This window comes from Macaca nemestrina, chromosome 7 (assembly GCF_043159975.1).
Source record: "Macaca nemestrina isolate mMacNem1 chromosome 7, mMacNem.hap1, whole genome shotgun sequence".
NCBI classification, from domain to species: Eukaryota; Metazoa; Chordata; class Mammalia; order Primates; family Cercopithecidae; genus Macaca; species Macaca nemestrina.
The window spans coordinates 8,078,475-8,102,321 of NC_092131.1; the positions used below are offsets into that span (position 1 = coordinate 8,078,475).

The following is a 23,847-nucleotide window of genomic DNA, read 5'->3' on the forward strand; positions in this document are numbered from 1 at the left end:
ACATCACAGAACTTATGGGAAATTTCCACCATTCAACCTTGAATCGCTATTGATCAAGTGTCTACTATGCATGTACCGTGTGCTGCTACATGTCGGGGACGCAGTAGTGACTGAGACAGACAGGGGCCCATGGAAAAGACAGACACTTAACAAGAGCTTGCACAAATAATTACCCAATTAACATTATGCTGTAAAGGAAAATTACAGTGACTTCAGGGTTTATAAAATGAACATAATATTTTGGGGGGAGCAGGAGGAACCTCCCTGAGGAGTTAGCATTGAAGCCAAACCTGGAAGGCTGGGGAGAAGAACCATCCAGGTAAAGTAGAAGGCAGAGGAGCTAAGCAAGAAGAGAGAAAGCACCAGAAGGGCAAAGAGCCAGAAGGGAGAACAGTTGTCTCCCTATGTCACCAGCCACAGAGATCTTTCCTGAACCCATCAAGCAGAGATTCAGGCTTCTAATGCCAATACATCTGGCTTGTGCTGGAGAAGGGTGCCTTCCAGAACGTTCATGTCCTGAGATTTTAAAAAGTGTGTCTAATACCATTGTTTATTCATTCATTCAACAAATATTTATTGAGCTTCTGTAACATGCCAGGCACTGGGGATACACAAGCGAACACCGAGTGTCCCTGTCCTCCCGGGGCTCACATTCTAGAGTGGGAGACAGACAGTCAACAAGTGAACAGACAGTCAACAGGTGGAAAGAAGGTAACTTCAGAGGTGATGGCCCCTGAGAAGTCTGGGGCTGGGTGGTCTTTACACAAGGTGCTCGGCGAGGCCTGTTTGAGAGGAGCAGAGGAAGAAGCCCGCCAGGCCCAGGCTTGAGAAAAGGACCCTGAGGGAGGCAAGCTGCGGGGGGGGGGAAGGGGAGGTTGGGAGGAGAAAGGCTGGGGGCAGTAGTGAGAAAGCAAGAGGGAAGAGCAAGGAGGAGAGTGGGTTCGGAGAGCTCGGCAGGGGCCTCGCGGGCCATGCAGCCGACTTAATTTAGAACTGCATTTAGTTGTCAAGTGATGGGAAGCCCTTGGAGCAGGGAAATGACACATTTAATTTAAGCTTCACAAAGCTAAGCTGGGGGGGGGTGGCAAGTTGCGGGGGGTGTAAGTTGCGTGGGGGTGGGGACCAAGAATTGAATTGTAAGTACTAAGGAGAAGACAAATGGGGTGTCCCAGAACAGAAATACAAACAAAAGGAAACATGACTGAAGTACAGCGTGCTCCAATCCAGGCTGACCCTTTCCAAGTCTCAAAGTTAACAGCGCCCACTTTGGAGGCAGGCTGACCTGGGCTTAAATCTAGGCTTACCAACCGTGTGACCTTGGGCAGGTGACTTCGCCTCTGCGCGCCTCAGTCTCCTCGTCTGAACGATGGGGTAACCATAGCGCCTACCTGAGAGGGCTGTCGCTGACATCACGTTTGTGGGGCCCAGCTGTGCGCGGTGGGCGCCCAGCAGCTGCTGCGGCTGTGAGTAATTTGTTACTAAGAATAGTTAGCGCCCCTCTCCGGGCCGCCGTCTCGCAGCGGCCGCGCGCACAAGGCGAGGCCGGACCCCCGGCCTGGACGCCGGCTTAGACGCGGTCCCCCGGTCCCCAGTTCCAGCGCCCCAGCCAGGCCCCGCCCCCAGCCCCGCTCACCTGGGCCGCGGCGGCCCGGGGATGTGCTCGTAGCGGCTGCGAGCGCGGTGCACGAAGGTGCAGCAGAGGCCGAAGGCGAGTAGGACGGCGCTGCCGAGCAGCAGCAGCCCGGGGCTCATGGCTCCGGGGCAAGCCAGGCCAGGGTCGGGCCGGGCGCCGAGGGGGCCGGGAGGCCGCGAGCCGACTCAGCTGTCAGCGCCGCGCGCCGCCTCGGCCCCAGGCCCGGCGCGACCCAGCACCCTCCCCGCCCGCTCGGCTCCGCCCCCGCCGACTCCGACCCCTCCCAGGGCGCACCGTCCCCGCCAACCACGTCTCCGCCTCCGGCTCCGGAGCTCGGGGCCCTCCCCCGCCCCGCCCCGCCCCCCAAAGCTCCGCCCCAACCTCCACACGGCCCCAGCCCGGGCCCCGCCCCGAGCATGTAGTCTTCACCAATCACAACTCCGCTTCTGGCTCAGCCCCCCAGGCTCCGCCCCCACCTCCTCAGACTCAGGACCGCCCCAGCAGCAGCTCCGCCCAGAACGCGTTGTCCCTGGCAACGCCGATCCCCCTCGCTCTGGCCCGGCGGCGGCGCGAAGTCCTGCTGGCTGGCTCCGCCCACTTCGGCGCCGCCAAATAACGGCATCTTTCCGCGCGCGGTCTTAGGCCCCTTCCTTTCTCCCCAAAACCTGCCCGGAAGCCCCATCCCAGCTTGCAGAAGTCCGCATGACGCCGACTGTTCCCAAACTTCTCCTTGGAACCCCAGAACCCCAAAGTTGTTCTCCAGTTGTCCCGGGGCGCCTCTTCCGCCCGGATAGTCCGCATCTAGCGCCCGTGGTCCGCCAGCGGGGCCCACGGGCTGGTGGCAGCATCCCGCGGGACCGAAGGACGCCTGTGCGCACGGCGTGGCCGGAGGCTGCTCTCCCAGAGACTCATGCGCCTACGGACCTTCCCAGACCAGGCGAAGCCCCACCTGAGGGGCTGGCTCAGGTCCAAAGGAGTTGGAGCGATGAAAATCTGGGTCCGCCCTCCAGGGAAAGCGGGAAGTGTGCCGGGGAGGCGAGGGTAGCGGAGGAGAAGGTATTTTCGAAATAATGATCAGGGCTTCCCCCTCTGTCGTAACGCACGTCTCCTTACCCATCCCGTATGATGATGAGGCCAACTCTGGGCGTTTTAGTTCCCAATTCCTATCCCGAGGGGCCACCCAGCGTGAAAGCCGTGACTGGGGACGGCCAGGTGTGCCCCACTCCTAGCCCAGGTAAAGGTCCCCGGGCTGGAGGGAGGTGCCCAGGGAGTGTAGCTGGTGCTGGGTTTCTGAGAAGAGGCAATGCCCCTGCCCCACGCTTGAGCCAGTCCTGGAGAGGTTGGGGGTTGGAAAACTAAGGGGACCTTCGTACCGCTTTCCCAGGTACAGCCAGGGACAGTCCCCGCCAGGGACATGGGACATGGCTGTTAGGGGTGTGTGGGCTGAGGGACGACGGAGAGGGCCAAGCCTTAAGAGCCGTGCCCAGCACGGAGGAGGCGGGATTTCTGCCCCCCGGGGCCACTGCAGCCTGGACAGGTGGGCAGCAGGGCGTCCATCCCCCCGACGCCTGGCCCGTCCTCCCAGTTGGACTCGGGGAAGTTGGCTTGCCACGGCGCCCCCGTGTGGCGGCGGTGACAAGCAGCCGCAGGCGCACCGGGTAACTCAGGCTGGCCCTGCTGGAGTGAGGTGTGGAATGGGGCCACCAAGTCCCCTGTCGGCTGTGAAAGCTCCAGGGCTTGGGGGCAGTTTGGAGGGAGGATGAGGCTGCAAGAAGGAGGGTGTGGATTTCCTGCGCGCTGGAAGGTGGGTTGGGGTGGTTAGCTAGAAAAGAAATGTGACCGCACCACATTTAGTATCCAGTTTGTGGAACGGCTCCCTGAGATTACACAATGCATCGCACTGTCTGGAGAGGAATTTCTCTTGCCTTGTCTCTCTGGACCCCTGGAACAGTGATTCTGTTAGCAGCAGCGAATCCATATGGGTCTGCAGCAGCCTAAGTTCTTGCCTCCTCAGAAGAAAGAATTCTACTGAGGGGCATAAAGTAGAGTGAGAGGCAAGTTTTAGAGCAGGAGTGAAAATTTATTTAAAAGTTTTAGAGCAGAAATGAAAGGAAGTAAAGTATACTTAGAAGAGGGCCAAGCAGGTGACTTGAGAGAGTCAAGTGCGTGGCTTGACCTTTGACTCGGGGTTTTGTAGATTGGCATGCTTCGGGGGGGTTGCATCTCTCTTCTCCCCTGATTCCTCCCTTGGGGCGGGCTGTCTGCGTGCGCGGTGGCCTGTCAGCACCTGGGAGGGGCCGAATGCACAGTTGTGTTTACTGAAGTTATGCGCACGCTCATTTGAGGTGTTTTTCCCTTACCGGTGTTCCTAGAGGAAGGTCATCTACCAGTTTATCGCTGCCCTTTTGCCTTAGTGTGCATGCTTGGGCCCACTCGCCCAGCTCCTGAGATATCAGGAGGCCAATCACCAGCTTCAGGTGTTTCTATCTGTTGGGAGATTGCCTCTTCCTGGCACTGGCTGCGACCAATTATTTTAGAGAAGCAGTTTATCAACTGCCTGACCATCACCTGATGGTCACTTGACATTCCTGGTTGGAGGAGGGCCCTCTCCTGCCTTGCTCATGTCTGCCTGACTACCTACTGTCACAGTTCCTTCATGGAAGAGCCTGGTCCTGAACAGCTCCAGGCCAGCCTGGAAGCCCACAGAAAGCAGGTGTAGAGCAGCATCAGGGAGCAGTGGTCAGGGTGAACCTCTCCAAATACAGCTAAGGAGAGGAGTGGGCATACATGTTCTCTGACACATCAGGCAGCACCACTGAGCTCTGGCTCAACATGACCATGGCTTACCCCAGGAGTAGCACTTCCAGAGCAGTCTGTGTCCCCACCTGTGAGCCATCAGTCTCCCCTCTCCATAGGCACCAAGCACACAGCTGTCCCATCACCACCTCATTTGATGCTCCCAGCTATCCTGTGATCAGGTAAGGGAACACAGGCTGCACACCAAGGCTTCAGGTCCCATGGCTGAAGGCCCTTTTCCTGGGTGGGCAGCCCTGCCAGCCACCAGCAGGAGGTGCTGCCTGGAAGACGTGGCCAACCACCTGCTCCTTCACTGGAGGGTCTAGAGTAAGCTATTCAGTGTGGCAGCCATTGGCCACATGTGGCTATCCGGTACTTGAAATGTGGCTAGTCCAATTGAGATGTGCTATGTGTAAGATACACACCAGATCTCATAGATTAATACAAAAAAAGAATGGAAAAAAAGGTCACCGGGCACAGTGGCTCACAACTGTAATCCCAGCACTTTGAGAGGTGGAGGCAATAGATCTCTTGAGAACAGTAGTTCAAGACCAGCCTGGGCAACATAGGGAGACCCCCTTCTCTAAAAAAATGAAAAAAAAAAAAAAAAACTGGCTCGACGTGGTGGCGTATGCCTGTGGTCTCAGCTACTCAGGAGGCTGAGGTGGAGGGATCACTTGAGCCTGGGAGTTTGAGGCTTCAGTGAGCAGTGATGGGACCACTGCACTCCAGCCTGGGTGACAGAGCCAGACCCTGTCCCAAAAAAAAAAAGTCATTGATCTATGGGTCACCTATTAAAATGATAATATTTTGAATATGTTGAGTTAAATAAAATACATTATTAAAATTAATTTTACCTGTTTTACTTTTTTAACATGGCTACTAGCAGATTTTAAATTACCTGTTTGGCTCACATTATGTTTCTATTGAATAGCACCAGTATGGACAATGACTATGGCCCCTAGAACAGGAGCATTAGCATTACCCAGGAGCTTCTAGAACGGCAAATTGTCAACCAAGACTGAGTCAAAAACTCTGAGAGACAGGACCCAGCAACCTGTGTTTTAAGCAGCCCTGTAGAACTTGATTCTTCTCAAGCTTGAAAACCACCAGTGTAGATGACACCATACGGGGAGTGGTTTCCCAGCAGGAATTGTTGGGAGAGATGCAGGCATAAGAGGTGGCTCTGAATTGACTGCCTTTACGTGGGTGGCCTGGCAGGGTGGAGGTGCAGTATCCCAGGGAAGGAGAAGGATCTGGCTCTGGGAGAATTGGCCTTGGTGCAAACCTGCCTCTAAAGTCCTGGGGACCACTTACATAATGCCCTAGGAATCTGTCCCTTCATCTGGAAAACAGGGGCAGTGATATTGAGGGTGTCTCATGGAGCTGTTGTCAAGATTAAATGAGCTGACACACCTGACGTAGCTGGCGTGTAATAAGTGCTCAGTAAAAGCTAGTTCTCAGTGGGGGAGGAGGGGAGAGAGGACAGATGCCGCACAAGAAGACTTGGGTTCTACATGTTAGGCTGAAAGAGCTCTTTCTCCTGCTATTGTGTTTCTTCCCAGGTCATTCTGATGCTGGTCCTTCACGTGGCATGTCCCTCCTCACTCTGTTGTAGACAGTTGGCTACTGCCAGCATGGATGCCACCAGCCTCGGATTGAGCTTTCTGTCCAGGAAGCAACCTGGAGTGTACGTGCCACGCACATCTGCAATGCTACCTCATTTTTCATCCAATAATCCTTCTGGTGACCTCTGTTTTGCAATGAGACTCAGGCACAGAGCCAGGACTGGAACCCGGTTTCCAGCTTCCTTGAACCTCCCAAACATGTCTAAGGTATAAACATGGGGACCCCTAGGCTCAGTCTAGGGCCTGGGGTGTTGTAACCTCTGGCTGATGCCTTGAACACAGTCCTGGACACTGGGCCACCCCTGCAGCATTGACCCTGAAGCTCCAGAATTAAGCTGTGTGGCACTGGGCAGGGCAGCCCCTCTCTGGGAATCTGACCCTGGCTATTGACTAGAGGTTGGATTAGAGGGGGTAAGGGTGAAGGCTGTGCCCAGACCAGCCCCCATCCCCAGAGGCCCTAGAGGACTTTAAGGCAAGATCGGAGTCCCTGGGGACAGAGTCACTTCTGAATGTTCCCTCAGTGGCCAGCTGTAGGTGGTGGAGTGAAAGAAGCACTGGACAGGGAGCCAGCTCTGCCCTTCTCTGAACTTGTGTCCCAGTGGGGTAGGGGTGACTTTCAATGCCCAGCAGGAAGGCCCACAGCAGGGTCCCAGAGCTGGACTGCCTGGGCTCAAATTCAAATTTTGGCTGTGTGATATTTGGTAAGTGACACATGCCCTGGGACTTGGCTTCCATGTGAGTAAACGTGCATTAATATGAGGATTACATGAGTGAATGGTATGTTAAACTTTCAGAGCAGTGCGTGGCATGCAGTAAGCGCTCAGCAGAGGTCAGCTGTTGTAGAAAGTAAAAGTTCCTCTTCCAAGTTTCCCTTCTTGTTAAAGAATAAATCATAAGCATTAGAAATAATAGTTTCTAAGAACAGAAAACCAAACACCACATGTCCTCACTCATAGGTGGAAATTGAACAATGAGAACACTTGGACACAGGAAGGGGAACATCACACACCCAGGCCTGTTTTGGGGTGGGGGGATGGGAGAGGGATAGCATTAGGAGATATATCTAATGTAAATGACGAGTTAATGGGTGCAGCACACCAACATGGCATATGTATACATATGTAACAAACCTGCACGTTGTGCACATGTACCCTAGAACTTAAAGTATAATAAAAAAGAAAAAAAAAGAAATAATAGTTTATTTTAAAGACGAACTTCCTTCAAGCCTCCTTGCTTTATGCTAATAACTCTTTGTTAAGCCCTATCCTATGTAACTGTTAGACATGCTCACAGGCACATAGTACATTCTACATCCTTGTATTTTAACCAAAATATCTGTGATAGACGTGCTTGCAGGCATGTCCCAGCTCGCACCCTAGGCCCCTTCCTTATTTGGGAATATTATTACTTTCCTAAGTCCTTTCTTAAGCAACTTCCTCTTTTCCTTTATCCTTCCATTACTTTTACCTATTTAGAAAAGTTTTAAACAGCCAATCGGGTTTTGGTTTAGATTGTGCGGTCTGGCTCAAGCCAATGGACACAGGACACAGTAGCAGGGACAAACTGCGTAAAGGCTAAACATTGCTTCCCTCCTTTGTTCAGGTGTGCTTTTGCCATTGTTCCATCTGTGATGAGCACTCTTTCTGCAGAAAGTAAAATTGCCTTGTTGAGAGAATTAAATTTATGTTCTAGTACTATTTCTTTCCAGCACTGGGAACAAGTATTTACGTATAACAGCTGTCCACTCTTATTACTACTTAGGGCAGGAGTCCCCAAACCCTGGGCCAAGGACCAGTACTGATGGGCAGCCTATTAGGAACCAGGCCACACAGCAGGAGGTGAGCGGCAGTGGGGGAGGGTAGTGTGGGGGGCGAGCATTCCCACCTGAGCTCTGCCTCCTGTCAGATCAGCAGCAGCATTAGATCCGCATAGGAACATACTGTGAACTGTGCATGCGAGGGATCTAGGCTGTGAACTCCTTATGAGAATCTAATGCCTGATGATCTGAAGTGGGACATTTCATCCTGAAACCATCCCCCCAACCCCCATCCATGGAAAAATTGTCTTACATGAAAACTGCCCCTGATGCCAAAAAGGTTGGGGACCACTGACCTGGGGACCATGGAGTCAGTCCCCAGGAGTCAGGCAACAGCCTAGCCCAGGCCTAGTTTGGGGCCTGAGAGGTGATGAGTTGGAGGTTGGGGAGGGAGAGCACCTGGACTGGAGGACTCACGGCCAAGGCCCAAACTGCCCAGAGAAGTATTGGAGGGCCTGAGGCCATACCCAGAGCTCCCTTTGCCAACCCTCCTAATCCATCTCTGAGCAAAACAGCTTCTGGAGCCAGGCGAGCAGGGCCCTGGTTTGGCCACATGCTTGGCCTCAAGGCTTGCTGCACCTTCCCTGGCCTCGTCTCAGCGTGGCTTCATCTGGCAACAGGCCTGGGACACTCAGCCTCCCTGAGCTCGCTTCCCCATCTGCACAGGGAGGAATTCAGCCGGGATGGCCACTAATGGCCTGCTATCTCCTGACACCCCTGCATCAGAGTTCAGAACTCCCTTGCATCCCGGGAAGACGCCCACTCAACCACCCCTAGGCCGCTGGAGGCCTGAGAGGAGCAGGAGGCCAGCAGCAGGGCCACATGCCAGGCAAGAGGAGCCCCCAGGTATCCCCAGCAGCTGCTTCCCAGCCAGGCTGGCACCCCCACACCAGGCAGGAGCCCCAGCACACCCCTCTCTGCAGGCATAGTGGAGCTGGGGCAGTGGTCAGGGTGCGGGGGCTCTAGACTAAGCTGCTGTATTCAAACTTGGCTTCTCCCTTCCCTGGCTTGGTGCCCTAACTAAGATATCTAACTGCTGTGCGCCTCAGTTTCCCCTTCTGTAAAGCACTGAGTATGAGGAGTACAAGAGAGTGACCCTAAAGCTTTCTGCTGCAGCCCAGGATCCTATACTAGCAGCTGGAAGACCCTATACTAGCAGCTAGGAGACCCTATCCTAGTGGCTAGGAGACCCTGCCAGACTCGTGCCTGACCCATGTGCCTGCCCGGCCACCCCTGGTGCCAGTTCCCAGAACTTGGCACAGCATCACTACCTCCCCAAAGCCTTCCCCCCCGGCTGGGTTTGGGTGCCCCACCCAGACCTCTTCCAACCCCCGACATGGGCCACGTCCTGTCCTCACTGCCTGCTGACTCATCAGCTTACCCACCCCCACCCATGCTCCTGTCCGAGGCTGAGCATAGTCACACTTAGTGCCCCTCTGCGGCCTGGCACAGAGCCAGAGCCGAGCATCCCTGGAGCAAAGGAGCTTCCACCTGTGATGTAGGTGGGAGGCGGCAGGCCTCACCCTTTCTCCCGGTTCCCACCCTGGCTCCCACACAGGCGCAGGTCAGACAGCAGGCAGGAGAGTGGTGTGGAAACAGCCACATGGTTGGCATAGCCCTGGGTGAAAAAGTGTCAGTAGTCTCACGGAATCCCCAGCCTGGTCAGCCCCGAGGTAGGGCTGGAGGAATCAGGTCTCCTGGGTTTACACTGAGCAGGGACGGGGATGGAAAGGACAGAGGTGGCCCCAGAGCCCAAACACAGCTTTGAAAGTAGTGGAGGCCCACCCACTCACTGGAGGGTCAGGGTGAAAGCTCTGCCCAGCTAGTGTGGGTGGCTCCTGCCCCGAGAGCAAGCGAGAATCAGGCCTCGGGGTTGGAGGAGGCTGGCGCCATCCCAGAAGCACCCGCAAGGGCTGGGTATGCTGCTGAGTGGCTTCTCCAGCACACGGCCTTGGAGGTCATCCAGTCCTCCCAAAGCCACCCTCCCTGAGCAGGTGCTGGCTCCTCCACGCAGCCTGCCCCTCCAGTGGGGCCCCAGGCCTGCAGCTCACCCTGCTCCCAGCCTCCAGAAGGCTTTCCCTTCCCCACTGGGTGCCTTCCGGTTCTTTCCAGCGCCTCTGACTGCGGGGGTTAAGGGGCGGGGGCAGGCACCAGGCCATACTCTCTGGGCTACCTTCCTCAGGCCACCCTCCGGATGTTCTGGCACCTTCCATTCCAGCTGTGGGCAGGACAAGCCTGGTTTCCCCCACCGCCCTCAGTCTGCCAGCTGTGCCTCTGTTAGCAAAGCCAGGGGCCATGTCCATCCTCGAAGCCTGGCTGCCCTTCCTCCTCAGGGTCCCATAGCAGGCTGTGTTCCTGCTGGTGTCTGGAATGCTTGGAGGTAAGAAAGGAACTCCTCCGGCCCAGGATGGACCATGCACTCCCACAGCCCACACCCCCGCCAACACACACTCCTGCCTTGGGTCTGCGGAGGACACACATGCACTGCAGCGCCTCACACAGGTCCCCAGGACAGGACACACCCGCACCCCCTTCACCCTAGAAAGCGTGTGCACCCGCCGCGGGCACACAGGGCGGAGCGGCCAGGCTTCCCCGCCGGCAGGATGGCCTGGGGGCAGCGGCGTGTTGCCTACAGGTCGGGGTTCTGGTGGCTGCACACGACGCCCGCATCCTCGTCGTGCTCGCAGTTATGGGTGCCCACGCCGTTGTGCTGGCACTCCAGCAGGTTGCGCTCCCAGCCCGCGCAACGCACATTGTCCAGCAGAATGGGCAGCGAGCCGCCCTGGCCGAACTCGGCGCTCTTGACGGCGCGCACGGCGTAGGCAAACCCCAGCTGGCGACACACGACGGCGGCGCCGTTGATGTTCCAGGAGTCGTCGCACACGGTGCCCCAGCGTCCGCCCACGAACACCTCCACGCGCCCGCTGCCAGAGCTCAGGCCCGCGGGCCGTACCAGGCGCACGTCACCATCCCGGAACGCCCGGTTCGCCGAGTTCAGCCGCCCCCGCCGGCGCCCGCCGCCCCTGCGGCTCCCTGGCTGCTGGGTGGGCCGCGCTGGCCGCGGGGTGGGAGGGGGTGGAGCTACCGTGGGGCGCCTGCGGCGGGGCGCCCGGGTGGGCGCCCGCGCTGTAGGCCGCGCGGTGCTCCGTGTCTTCGGGATGAACTCTGCGCAGAGGAAGAGTATGCCATCAGAGGGATCCAGGAGCCCCTGTCCAGCCCTGCTGCCCACCCTTTGCTGCCCTACAACCTGTGCGGAGAGGGCGGACTCAGGGAAGGATGTCCTGGGTCTGCCCTGCACTCACACCCAGAAGATGGGATGCCGCCTGTGCTCCCAGTGGTGCTTCCCAGGTCACCTGGACCCAGCAAGATGCCAGCCTGGACTCAAGCACCAGGGGATTTTTCAGTCATGCAGCAAACACTTGTAACAGCTTTGTGCCAGTCTGCTGTTGCTGTGTCTCCCTACCCCAAGCCCGGCCTTCCTAGGAGTCCCCAGGTTGGGCGGGGGAGCCAGCCCCTGGCACTTCAGAACTCAGGAAGGCAATGGAAAGGAAGGAGTGTCTGGGAAGTCTTCTAAGAGCAAGTCACCGTTTCTTCTTCCAGGCCTTGGTTGTGAGGGTGAAGAAGCTGAGGCCCACAGATGGGTAAAAATTGCTGCAGGTCTATGGTGGCCAGTGGCCAGCAGGCTGGGAATGGGACGCACACAGGGATCCCTGGGGTCAGGGTAAATCTCTCCTCCTCACTCCCAAGGTTGGCACCTGTCACAGCGGGTACGATGGGGGTGCTCTGGTTGTCTGGCTGGGGAACAAGGCAGAGCCCCTATACCCCACCACAGAGCCTGCGTGCAGTCAGTGCTAGGGAGCTGAAGCAGGTGATTCCCTTTGTCCCTGCAGAATGTGGGGACACGCTTGGCCCAGGTCAGCCACAGGAATAGACCTCAATCTCCACTTTGCTGTGCCCAGCCCTACTCCACATCGGTGCAGTGCCAGGCACTGGGCCCTGCCATGTGTGACAGCCCAAGACTGTTCAGTTACCATGGGGAGGGTCCTGGGACCACCGGGCCAGACCTCTTTAATCCGGCCCCACCTCAGCCAGTCCCACTTTGAAAACCACTGAGGAGCTGAGAAAGGGCTTCTCAGCACAAGGCCAAGCACAGGCCAGGGCCTGGAGCACCGTGACATGGGCAAGGTGCTCCCTGTCCCTGCACCCTGGCCCCTGGCCCACACCTCCTGCTCCTCAGGCTGCCTCACCTCTCCCACTGTGGCTCTCGCTGTTGCCTCTGCCTGCACTGCCACCCCCGTCAGTGCATCCCTGAGTGAACCTCCCTCTTGGTGCCAACCCCCCTCGGTGCACTCCCCCAGGTGCACCCCCCCGTGCAACCCCCTCCCGGGTGCATCCCCCACCCTGCACCCCCCTCGGTGCCATCCCCCTCGGTGCCACCCCCCTCAGTGCATCCCCCCATGGGCGCACCCTCCTCTTCTTTTCAGACTCCAGGAACCCCTGCCCCCCACCCCAGTCTCCACTGTTCTGGGTGGGCCCTCACGGTGCCTGGCACACACTTCAATCACAAGGCCTGGGACAGTAAATGTCATCTCTGTCTGTCCCAGCCAGAACACGGCCTGGTCTGACTTCTCACTGTGGCTCTGGCATCCAGCGTGGAGCCAGTAACTAACAAAAGTGCCAGAAACTGCTGAATGAATAAATGGAAAACTCACCAAGCCCTGAAACCAACTGTGACCAGAACTCACTTCCAAAATCACTGAGCTCAGACCCTTCCCCTTCTACCCCGGGTACCTCTTCTGCCCAGGTGCCTAGCCTCCCTCTCTCCTTGCCCTCCCCACCCCCACACACACCCAGTCTGCCAATGGGTGGCCTGCTGAGCCCACTTGGCCTGCTGAAATATTTTCCTTGGCCCACAGAGTGATTTTTAAAATTCTGAACTAGTTGCTAACACTTTGAATTGGGAGGTTGTACCTAACAGGCTTAGAAGGCGAGGACTGCGGTGTCTCACCATGTGCTGTATCCCCAGGGCAGGGCACGTGTCCGTGGTGAATGAGTGGATGGGGGGATTTTCTGCTTCTCTGAAGAACTGGAAGACCTGGCAACATGGGGTCTTTGTTCCCACGTAACTTGGCCCAGGGGAACAGCCCCAACTTGGGGCATCCCCTTCCCCCTAGCCCCAGGCCCCATGGGCAGTCATTTGTGGTGGCCCTGCTCTGCCATCTCTCCTCATCAGGCTTGTCAACAATCTATGAAGGCCCAGCCCACATGCCAACCCCTCCCACAACTAACTCTTCCAGTCTCCCTCGCTTACACACAGATACATCCTCTTTCTCTGTCCCTCCCAAGAACTCAGAGCATACCTTGCCTGGCACTAGCTATTTCTCTCTTGGTTTAAGGAATTGTGACCAATCAAGCAAGACCCAGTTCAGTAAAAGTCCCATCCACCTTACCACCATGTCTAATGTGTGCCAGGCACAGTGCTAGGCACAGGGGTTGAAGAGGGACATCTAGGTCCAGCTGGTAAGACCCGTGTCTGGCTGGAAAGGCAGCCGTTGTGGGCTGCAGGATCTCTCCCCCCACCCTCAGTGTCCCTCTGGCAGGCACTTACTTTCTTTGGGCACAAAGGGGATGAGGCGGCTTCTGATCTTCACCTGAGCAGGCTGGATCTGACACTTGCCAGGTGGTGCCCGCCTGCCAATGACACACAGGAGGTTATCAGTCTCACCCTGGGGACCCATCCTGAGGATGCCCCGTGCCATTGCCTTTCCCCTGCAGTGAGGCAGGCGTGAACAGCAACGATAGTAACAGGCGGCCATTTACCATGCACCTACTGTGTGGCCTGTGGCATCCCTGCCCACTCCATGCCCCCAGGATTCTAGGAGCTCCAGGGCATAAATCCCCTATAACAGCCCACTGGCTGCATGCTCAGCCTCTGCCAGAATAGCACCGGGGCTGGAGGCTTACCGTTTCCCAAGACACTTCTAATCCAGAGCATGGACTCTGTCCTCAGGGTGTGAACAAATGCCAGTCTCTGTCCTCCCCCAGCCTGCCATCAGATTCCTGAAATGCAGCCTGATTCCTGCCCGCCACCCTCTCCCACCAGCTCCACAGCCTTTGAGGCGGGTCTCTCTCAGACCCTCTGGTTCCTGGATTTCTGATGATGCAGAATCTGAGAGATTCCTCTGCCTGGAACCATCTAAAGGACGGGGCAGGGGTGAGGAAAGCAAGCCTTGGGCCTGGAGGCAGAGCTGAGGGATTTGGGGCCTTGGCATGTGGGGTTTGAGAGAGCAGGGAGACAAAAGAGTCAGAGGAGAGTGCCAGGGCTAGGAATTGGGTCTCCTTTGACATTTTTGAGGGCACAGTAGGAAATGGAATTCCGTTTTAATTAGTTTTTGGCCGTCGATCTGTGATTCTTTGGGAATGACCCCATTCCAGGACAGACCCACGTGGGCCCACGACTTCAATAGGATTCCAGTGGAAAGGCCAAGGGGTGAATTAGCCACGTGACACGGAGTGGCCTCCAGACAGGCTTGGCCGAAGAGGGACACAAAAGAGGGACAAGGGTCTTTGTCCCCAGAGGCTGCAGAAACACAACCAGGCACACACGCTTCTCAAAGCTGCAGGAAAAGCGAGGTTTTTTCTTGCTCTGACCTCCAGAGAACATCCACACACTTTGGACAGACCCAGTGGGGCTTTTGTTCCTTAAGGAAATTGCATTAAAAGTCTTTGTTATGCAAAAGGGTAGGATGTCCACCCCAAAACGCCACAGTGGTTATGTGTGGGTAATAATAGATGACCTGACCCTACCTCCTCCACTCCCCATTTATTTCATTTTCCAAATGTTCTATAATGGGACCTCTGTGTAATACGTGTGGGTGCAAAGAAACAGTTATTCCGAGCCAGGAGAATGAAGGGAGGAGAAGGGTCAGGGCAGGAGGGAGGAATCTCGCCCACTTCTGGCTCCTAACACAAGACTGGGAGCAAGAGAACTCCCTAAGTCTTGCTGGGTCCCTCTTTATGACATGGGGACAAGCCAATAGGGAAACGGTGTTGGAAAAACCAAAGATGATGGATCTAAGGCAACATCTGGCATGAATTAGGCACTCATTTGGTATATGTAACATTTCCTCAGAGAAGCATTCTTTTCTGAAAATTGGCAATAACCTAAAATTCCGAGGAATAAGTTATAGTGACTCAGCAGAAAATCACACAGCCATTAGAAATGGTTTTTTTGAGGGTGATGTTTGCAACATTTAGACAAAATGGGCATACATGAAGGAAAAAGAACCAAGTCTGCGTGTGATCCAAATACCACCATATAAATCCTGGCACTGCATAGATAACGATGGTCAGGACCTCATGGAAATGAGAAGGAAGGGATGGAAGGAGGAAGTGATTATGTTTTATTTGATAAAAAGTCATGTCAATAATTTATGTGTGCTTTTAAAACAAACAAGCAAAAAAAAAAAAAAAAAGTCTGTAAACAAGGAAAGTGAGAAGCTGCCACAAACAGGGCAAGCTAAGGAGATGCAACCACTAAAGGTAACATGGGATCCTGGAACAGGAAAAGGGCATTGGAGAACAACTAGAAACATCCTTTGAAAAAGAGTGTGGAGTCCAGGTGTGGGAGCTCACACCGGTAATCCCAGCACTTTGGGAGGCTGAGGTGGGACGATCACTTGAGGTCAGGAGTTCAAGGCCAGCCTGGCCAACATGGCGAAACCCCATCTCTACTAAAAATACAAAAATTAGCCAGGCATGGTGGCAGGCATCTGTAGTCCCAGCTACTCGGGAGACTGAGGCAGGAGAATCACTTGAACCCGGGAGGCGGAGGTTGCAATGTGCTGGGATTACAGGTGTGAGACACTGAGCCCAGTGCAAACTATTTTAAGCACAATAAGTGTTTTAGAATTTTTCTTTTTGTAAAAGTAATTAATTTTTTTAGAGACAAGGTCTCCCTCTGTTGCCCAGGCTGGACTTGAGCTCCTCCCATCTGCCTCCCAAGAACATGAAACACGCCAGCTTGTTTCAGGATTTTCCCAAACGTGGCGTGTCTCAAAGTTCAGGGTAAGTAAACACACTGGGGATTCCTAGGGTCTGCCAAATATGTGGATTCTTGGAGTGCAACCTCAGGCCTTGTGTTAGAGATAAGCACAAGCCATGTCCGCACCGGGTGTTGAAGGGACGTTCGGAATCCTGTGGAAACCAGCAGAGATGTGAAAATCTAAGGGCTGAGAAGCAGCTTAGAAAGCTGATCACTCATTTATTCATCAAGCATTCCTGGGTCCCTGCTCCATGCCATTTTCAGTATCTGGGCGGCCTCTGCAGAGTGAAGAGATACAGGCTTGGCCCTGAGACTCCCAGAGCAGCTGGGAGATAGTCAGTCGTGTAGCCCAGAGACTACAAGTCTGAGTGAGGAGAGCTGAGGAAGGGCTGGACAGGGGCCTAGAGGGCAAAGTGGGTTGGGGAAGGTACTTGAAGAGGGTGAGGTTAAGGCACACAGCAGAGGGGTTAGGGCAGGACTCTGGAGCCAGCGGCCTGGGCCCAACCATGGCTCTGGGCCCCGGGCCCGTGACTTTGTATCTTTGTGCTCATTTCTACCACTGTAAAATGAGCGGCTGAGAGTTTCATAAGCTGCACACGGAAGGAGTTGGGACATGGCCTGGCATGGCACTTCTGGCCTTACAGCTAGAAGGGAAGCCGGGGAGATGGAGCCGGCGAAGGGAGCCCCAGTGTGTTTTCCCCAGTGGAAGACAGACAACAGGAGGATGGGCAGGCATGGGGCGGGGACACACAGGGAGCAGGGTGTCATCTGGGAGGCATCGCAGAGGCAAATTGGGGGCTGGGTTGTGGGAATGCAGGGGCAGCCCAGGAAATGAGGAATGAGGGGCCTGCTAGACAGGAGGAAGACGCAGGGAGGGCGGGCCAGGCAAGAAAGCCGAGTGAAGCCTCCGCCCTCGGCCCCAGTCGCCTCTCCAGCTCCCTCCTATCCTAACAGACCTGTGCTTTGAGGCGTGCAGACCTGGGTCTGAATCCTGGGTCTGCCCCTTGCCGGAGGAACTGAGGCGAATCATGTCCCTCTCTGGGCCTCAGGGTTCTTGTCTGAAAATGGGGATTAATACTGCCCACCTGAGGGCAAGGTGGAGGGGACAAGCCAATGGAGCTAGGAGGCCTGACAGACAGCAGGAGCTCCCTGTCCTGGAGGCCGGGACTCACCTGGACGGGTCAATTATTTTGTAGACAACCCCACGTGGAGCTGTGGCACTCGGCTCCCCTGTCGACATGAAGTACAGCTCCCCTTTGAACAGAACGAAGTGACCAGTGAGACCCCCACCTGGAATACTGTCCCAGCCAGCCCCGCCTCACTACCCTGCTCCCCGCAGGCTTGGAAATCGACCCCAACCCCAGCTAGCCATCATGTGAGGCATCCCAGCTCAGTCTAGCTGTCCAGTCCTCAGAAAGGGAAACTGAGGCTAGGTGAGGCGTTGGGTTGTACCCAAGGGCCTCTGGAGCCTGGTCTCCCGGGTGTCAGGCGCTCTGCCTGGACCCAGCCAGGCTCAGACCTCCATCCACTCTTGCCTTTTCCCGGTGACCCAGCACCACCCCTGTCACCTACCTGGGTTTCATGCCCAGACCCACACATCTCGGGGCACACACGAGGGGGCTACAGCCCAGCTCCCCAACTGACTGCTTCTGGGGGACCCGAAGGCACGTGTGGCTCTCTGAGCCTCAGCTTCCTCATCTCTAAAATGGGCAGGCCTCACTGGGCTGTTATAAGGATTGAAGAGCGCAGAGCGTGGGCCTAATCAGCATTAGCTAGCTATGATTGCGGTCGTCATCTGGGATTTGGGCCCTGCCAGGTCCTCAAGGCCAGGGTGTCTCTCTACTGACAGCGAGGACCTCCCAGGCAGGAGCAGAGTACATGGCTGGGAGTGTAGGTCCTAGCCCCTCTGCTTGGCCCCCTGTGATCTCCAGCAGCTGTGTGATGGCCCCATTCTGAGCCTCAACTTCTCCCCGTCTCAGAGCTGCGCTGAAAATGTAACCGTTAGAGTTCTGAGTCCCTGGTGCTGAGGACTGTCTCAGGGAATGTAGGTTCTCCCTGCTCCTCCCACTCCAATCCTCCCTCCCAACCCCTGCTGCCAGGGGTATCTATGTCCTGAAAACAGGCTGCATTATTCCTACATCACAGCTGAGGAGAAAAAAAAAAAAAAAGAGGCTCAGAGAAGCCAAGTGACTTGTCCTAAGTCACACAGCTAGTGAATGGTTAAGCCAGGACCAGAACTCAGGAAAGTCTGCTGCTCCAGCCCCACACCAATATCGGATGCGTGGTGGCTGGGAGCCCAGACACGAGCCACACATGACTCATCCTGAGGGTTCAGCCATGCTAATACCTCTGTCCTTGTAAAAGGATAGCAGAGAGCTCAGCTGGGCTGGGAGTAGGGAGGGAGGTTTCCCCGCAGAGAGGCTGAGACAGACAGCTTGGTAACAGGTTGGAGAAAAGCATATCCCTGGGGACAGGTGCAGTCAGGGAGGGCTGCATGGGGGTGGGGTCTGAGAAGCAAGGCACAGGAAACTCGGGAAATGCAAAGGGAAGGCACTTGAGGGTTAACTTGTGACACCTGGGTAGACCCAGCTGTGATGGGGCTGGGGGATGAGGCAAGCAGTACACTGAGTGGTCAAAGGCCCTGACCCCCAAACCCAGGGGCACCAGCCCCACTGGGGAGGTCGGGAGAGGGGCTGTAGGCCCACATGGTGATGATGCAGCCTTTAGCAGTGGGAGTCCCCGGGTGAGACGTCCCTGTTGGGAAGTCCATGGCCACAGCCCTAAATTGTTCAGACAGCCTTGGGCCGTCCACTTACCTCTGGGCCTCTTTCTGGAGTGAGCCACCAGGAGCAGCCCTGGTCTCCTCTGTTCCAACCCCCTGAGGAACTCCCTGGTTCATCTCGCCAACCAACCTTAAGGCCCCCCTCTGGGAGGTGTCCAGGGGCCAAGTGGGACATGGTGCCCCTCCTCCATAACCAGGCGTTCATAGTCAGCCACAGTTTCCCCATTGGTAAAATGACAAGGCTGGACCACGCAGACTGCAAGGCCCTTTCCAGCCATGATCTGCTGGGAGCTGTAGCCCCCAACCCTCTGCACACACAGGGAGCCCCCGCGGGTGCTGCCAAGCCCGCCCAGGGCTGCTGTTGAGACTCAGAAAACAATGCTTCAAAATGAAGGCCTCAGAACTGCCTCCAAAGCAAAAGTTTTTCTCTGACCTTCTCCTGTCCTCCTGTCTCTCAGTCCTATTCTCCCCTGAGGTGCCATAGAAACTAGAGTCTCTCTTTCCCACGGCAGATAATAGAAACCAGCACACATTTCCCCCAAAGCCAGTCATAGAACCTAAAAATATTATTGTAACTCTCCCCCAACCTTTCTGTATAAAACTGGCCATTAAGAAATTATCTGAGACCAGGCATGGTGGCTCACGCCTGTAATCCCAGCACTTTGGAAGGCCAAGGCGTGCAGATCACTTGAGGTCAGCAGTTCAAGAACAGCCTGGCCAACATGGCCCGAAACCCCATCTCTACTAAAAATATAAAAATTAGCCAGGCATGGTGGTGCACACCTGTAGTCCTAGCTACTCAGGAGGCTGAGGTATGAGAATCGCTTGAACCTGGGAGGCAGAGGCTGCAGTGAACCAAGATCACACCACTGCACTCCAGCCTAGGCGATAGATCGAGACCCTGTCTCAAAAACAAACAAACAAACCCCCCACAACAACAACAACAACAACAGCAACAACAAAGAAATTATCTGGGTCAGATATGGTGGCTCATGCCTGTAATCCCAGCACTTTGAGGCCGAGGCAGGGGATCACTTGAGCCCAGGAGTTCCACATCTGCCTAGGCAACACAGCAAGACCCCATCTCTACAGACTATTTAAAAAATAGCCAGGCATAGTTACATGAGCCTGTAGTGCCAGCTACTTGGGAGGCTGAGGCAGAAGGATTGCCCAGGAGTCTGAGGCTGCAGTGAGCCATGATGGCGCCACCGCATTCCTGCCTGGATGACAGAGCAAGACTCTGCCTCTAAAATAAAGGAGGAGGAGATGATCTGACCTGTTTGACCCATTTGCAGGTCATCAGACTCCCACTCCAGAGACAGCCCGTAGCCAGAAGGAAGGAATGCAAGCGCAGAGAGGCCAAGAATCCAGACACACAGGCTGTGCTGGCTCTCCCACTCAATCAGCATGAGCTCAGGCCCTTTTTGTCCGATCACATTTCTACACAGCTGCCCATACTTTGTTGCACCTGAGCATAAAAATGGACAATTTCTCGGCTGGGTGTGGTGGCTCACACCCGTAATCCCAGCACTTTGGGGTCACCTGAGGTCAGAAATTCGAGACCAGGCTAGCCAACATGGTGAAACTCCGTCTCTACTAAAAAAATACAAAAATTAGCCAGGTGTGGTGGTGCGCGCCAGTAATCCCAGCTACTCGGGAGGCTGAGGTATGAGAATCGCTTGAACCTGGGAGGTGGAGGCTGCAGGTTGCAGTGAGCCGAGATTGCACCACTTCACTCCAGCCTGGACAACAAGAGCGAAGCTCTGTCTTGGGGGTGGGGCGGGGGGGGGAAGTTCCATGAACTTTCAGAGGGCAAAGGCGACGTTTTCCCTTGGTGGGACACTGAGCCACCTTCCTGGTCTCTGGGGTGTGAACTGTCCCTGGGGCACACTGGGCCAGCAGAGGTACTCATTTTGTAATCTGCAAGTGTTGGAACAATTAGAGAAGCAGCAGCAGGAGCCGGGAGCAGGGGAAAGTTGGTTTGCGTTGGACCCCAGGGCTCCGGGCTCCGTGCCGTCCAGAGGCTGCTGCCAGAACTGTCCCTGGGCCGCCAGTCTCACCGGTGCCTGCTTCTGGTTTTCCACACTCGGGTGTCAGTCAGAGGGCTGAGGAATGGCCTTTTGGAAACTGTACCTTCCTTCCAGGCCCTGCCTCAGTGGGGGAGGGGCACCCCTGCTTCTAAAACACATTAACCCCCTACTGACCAAAAGAAAGGGCTTTCAAGGGCCCAGAGGGCTTAGGAATGGCTGTGGGGGCTGGGGGCTGCCTTTTTGGAAATTCAGATTCTGACAGTTCAACAAAGGTTTCCCAGACTCAGCCCTCGGGGCTCTGGGCACTGAGCCGGGCAGGGGACACCCCTCCAAAGGCCCCTGGGCGGGCGTTGCCTAGCAACCCCAATAAGCATCCATTAGGGCTCACTGGGGGCCCCTGGGCTTTTGTCCAGGAACAATCCTCAGGCTAAGCACAAAGGCAGGAGGCTGGAGCAGGATCCAGTCTCCACTGGCCCCTCTTCCTCTCCCCTCCCACTCTGTCCCTCGTGTTGAAAACACAAGTGCCTAGATTCAGGATCCACTAACCGACAAGAAGGCTGTGTCCACCCGCTTTGAAATAATTATGTGGCTTCATTTAATGGCCCAAATCCATTTGCCATCAGGAACTCCAGGCCAGGGCAGGTCTCTGGGGTTCTCTGGAGGTCTCTGGAGGTCTCTGAGGCTCTCTTCCACCATCTGCCTGCATTTCCACCATTCCAGATCCTTCCTGGCCGGCTAACCGGCATGGATGCTTACCCGCGTTATTAGTCTAGAACTCACGGCAACCTTACCCAGGGTGAGGTGGGGTAAGAGGAAGAAAGGGGCCACTACTTTCATTTTCCATAGGAACAAAGGGGAGCTCAGAGAGGTGAAGACGCCCGAGGAGGTGTCAGAGGCATATGAACCAGAGCAACTCCATCTTAAATAAGAGCTGGGTAAAATAAGGCTGAAACCTACTGGGCTGCATTCCCAGACAGTGAAGGCGTTCTGTCACAGGATGAGACAGGAGGTCGGCGCAAAACACAGACCTTGCTGATAAAACAGTCTGCAGTAAAGAAGCCGGCTAAAACCCACCATGACCAAGACGGCCACGAGATGGTCGTCCTCACTGCTATACACCCATGGGCACCGTGACAGTTTACAAATGCCATGGCAACGTCAGGAAGTGACCCTATATGGTCTAAAAAGGGGAGGCATGAATCATCCACCCTTTGTTTAGCATATCATCAAGAAATAACCATAAAAGTTGGCAACCAGCAGCCCTTGGGGCTGCTCTGTCTATGGAGTAGCCATTCTTCTATTCCTTTACTTTCACTTTACTCTATGGACTTACCCCCAATTCCTTCTTATGTGAGATCCAAGAACCCTCTCTTGGGCTCCAGATCGGGACCCCTCTTCTATAACAGAGGCACCTGCAAAGTCTGGAGCCCAGGGAACATCTTCCTCCCAGGTGGGAACTAGTTCAGGCCTGTGTGGTCCTTCCCCTACATCAGAGACCAGAAGGACCACAGGATGGAGGACCAGTCCCAGGCATGAGCGACCAGCAAGGAGAGGTCTCAGGAGTGCTCACCGGCCTCATCCTCCCCGAAGGAGATGATGTACGGGTAGTAGTTGTTGATGAGGCCTGGGAACTCACAGGTCTGGCCATGGCCCATGCAGATCTCACTGTAGTGCCACTGGCCTGTCCCTGGGTTCTCGTGGAGGGACATCAGACGCCTGCAATGGAAGATGAACTGTGAGGCCATGCCTGGCATGGCACCCAGGGGAACCTACCCACCCATCCATCCATCCATCCCACCCTCCCACCCTCCCTCCCTCTCTCCCTCCTTCCCTCCATCCTTCCACCATCCATCTACTCATCCATTCACCCACTGATCCATGCAAGGACCATACAAAATTCACAGAGCCCAGTGCAGAATGAGCATGCAGGGCCACTTGTTCAAAACATATTAAGAATTCAAGATGGTGACCTCAGAGCATGAGATCAAGCGTGAACCTTTCTGAGCATGGGGCCCTGTGTGACTGCACATGTGGTACGTCCATGAAGCTGTCATTGTGTGCAATCTTCACCAAGCACCTACCAGAAACCCACAGGAATGAACAGGACCAGCCTGGTTACTGCCCCCTGAATGCAGTCCAGCCCACTGGATCCTGCAGAGGGAACAGCGCTTTCAAGAGTTCACCGGTTTCAGAACCTGCCAAGCGCTGGAGCTTCAACGTCTTTGGAATATGCTAACCTTGCTCCTTACTCCCATCGCTGATTGTCAATCACCTATTGATACTTCCAGGTCCTGCTTAGAGATGTCCCCTCCTCTGTGAAGCCCTCCCTGAAGGCCCCCACGCTGAGCTCCCCACACTGTGCACAGGCTCTCTGAGGTTGCAGTGCAGTGGACTGAAAGGGTCTGTCTCCCTGGCTCGGGTATAGGGGTCCTCTTCATCTCTGTCATCCTGGTTCTTGCCTAACCCAGCAGAGGGGCTGGGGAAATACTGGCAAAATTAGTTCAATTTCTGTGGTCAGGAGACTTAGGCCCTCCTGGGAAGGATAGAAGGGAGAAAGGACAATCAGGGGTAAAAACAGAGGCTTCATCTACACCCATTTTCCAGATGAGAAAGCTGGGTCCCAGGTGAAGGGGTGGATCTGGGAGAGGAATCCAACTTCCAGGGGCCCAGGTCAGGTATCTCTCTCAGCTCCACGCTGCAGACTGAACAAAATGTTAGAATTCTCCCACCAGCTTCAGCCGTCTTCATGTCTTTATGCCCTCTCCTTAGGAACCCTATTCAGTTGCTGTCAGAGGAGGTTGCATGGAAATAATTAAGAAATACCAGGCTGGGCACCGTGCCCTGAGTCTGTAATCCCAGCACTTTGGGAGGCCGAGGCAGGAGGATCGCTTGAGTCCAGGAGTTCAAGATTAGCTTGGGCAATAGAGGAAAACCTCATCTCTACAAAAAATGCAAAAATTAGCCAGGTGTGGTGGCACATGCCTATAATCCCAACTACTCAGGAGGCTGAGGTGTGAGGATTGCTTGAGCCTGGGAAGTGGAGGCTGCAGTGGGCTGAGACTGTGCCACTTCATTCCAGCCTGGGCGACAAAATGAGACCCTGTCTCAAAAAAAAAAA

General features: G+C 55.4%; 2 protein-coding genes across 3 annotated transcripts in view; both read right to left on the reverse strand.

Moving 5' to 3' along the window:
- The window catches only part of CYP46A1 (cytochrome P450 family 46 subfamily A member 1), a 43,728-nt gene extending 41,860 nt beyond the window's left edge, over window positions 1-1,868 (reverse strand). Inside the window, exon 1 of the mRNA XM_011717029.3 lies at window positions 1,634-1,868. Within this exon, the coding sequence (XP_011715331.1) occupies window positions 1,634-1,752 (119 nt within the window). The 5' untranslated portion in view covers window positions 1,753-1,868. The remainder of the gene's footprint in view (window positions 1-1,633) is intronic.
- A 1,824-nt stretch (window positions 1,869-3,692) lies between these two features.
- Window positions 3,693-23,847, reverse strand: part of LOC105467429 (HHIP like 1) — a 36,966-nt gene continuing 16,811 nt past the window's right edge. The window contains exons 6-9 of one of the 2 annotated variants that reach the window (XM_011717031.3): window positions 22,300-22,445; window positions 17,090-17,171; window positions 13,482-13,564; window positions 3,693-11,038 (exon numbers count right to left, since the gene is read on the reverse strand). In XM_011717031.3, coding sequence (XP_011715333.1) covers window positions 10,503-11,038; window positions 13,482-13,564; window positions 17,090-17,171; window positions 22,300-22,445 — 847 coding nt within the window. In that variant the 3' untranslated portion in view covers window positions 3,693-10,502. The remainder of the gene's footprint in view (window positions 11,039-13,481; window positions 13,565-17,089; window positions 17,172-22,299; window positions 22,446-23,847) is intronic. The other variant, XM_011717032.3, reaches the window with a different exon arrangement.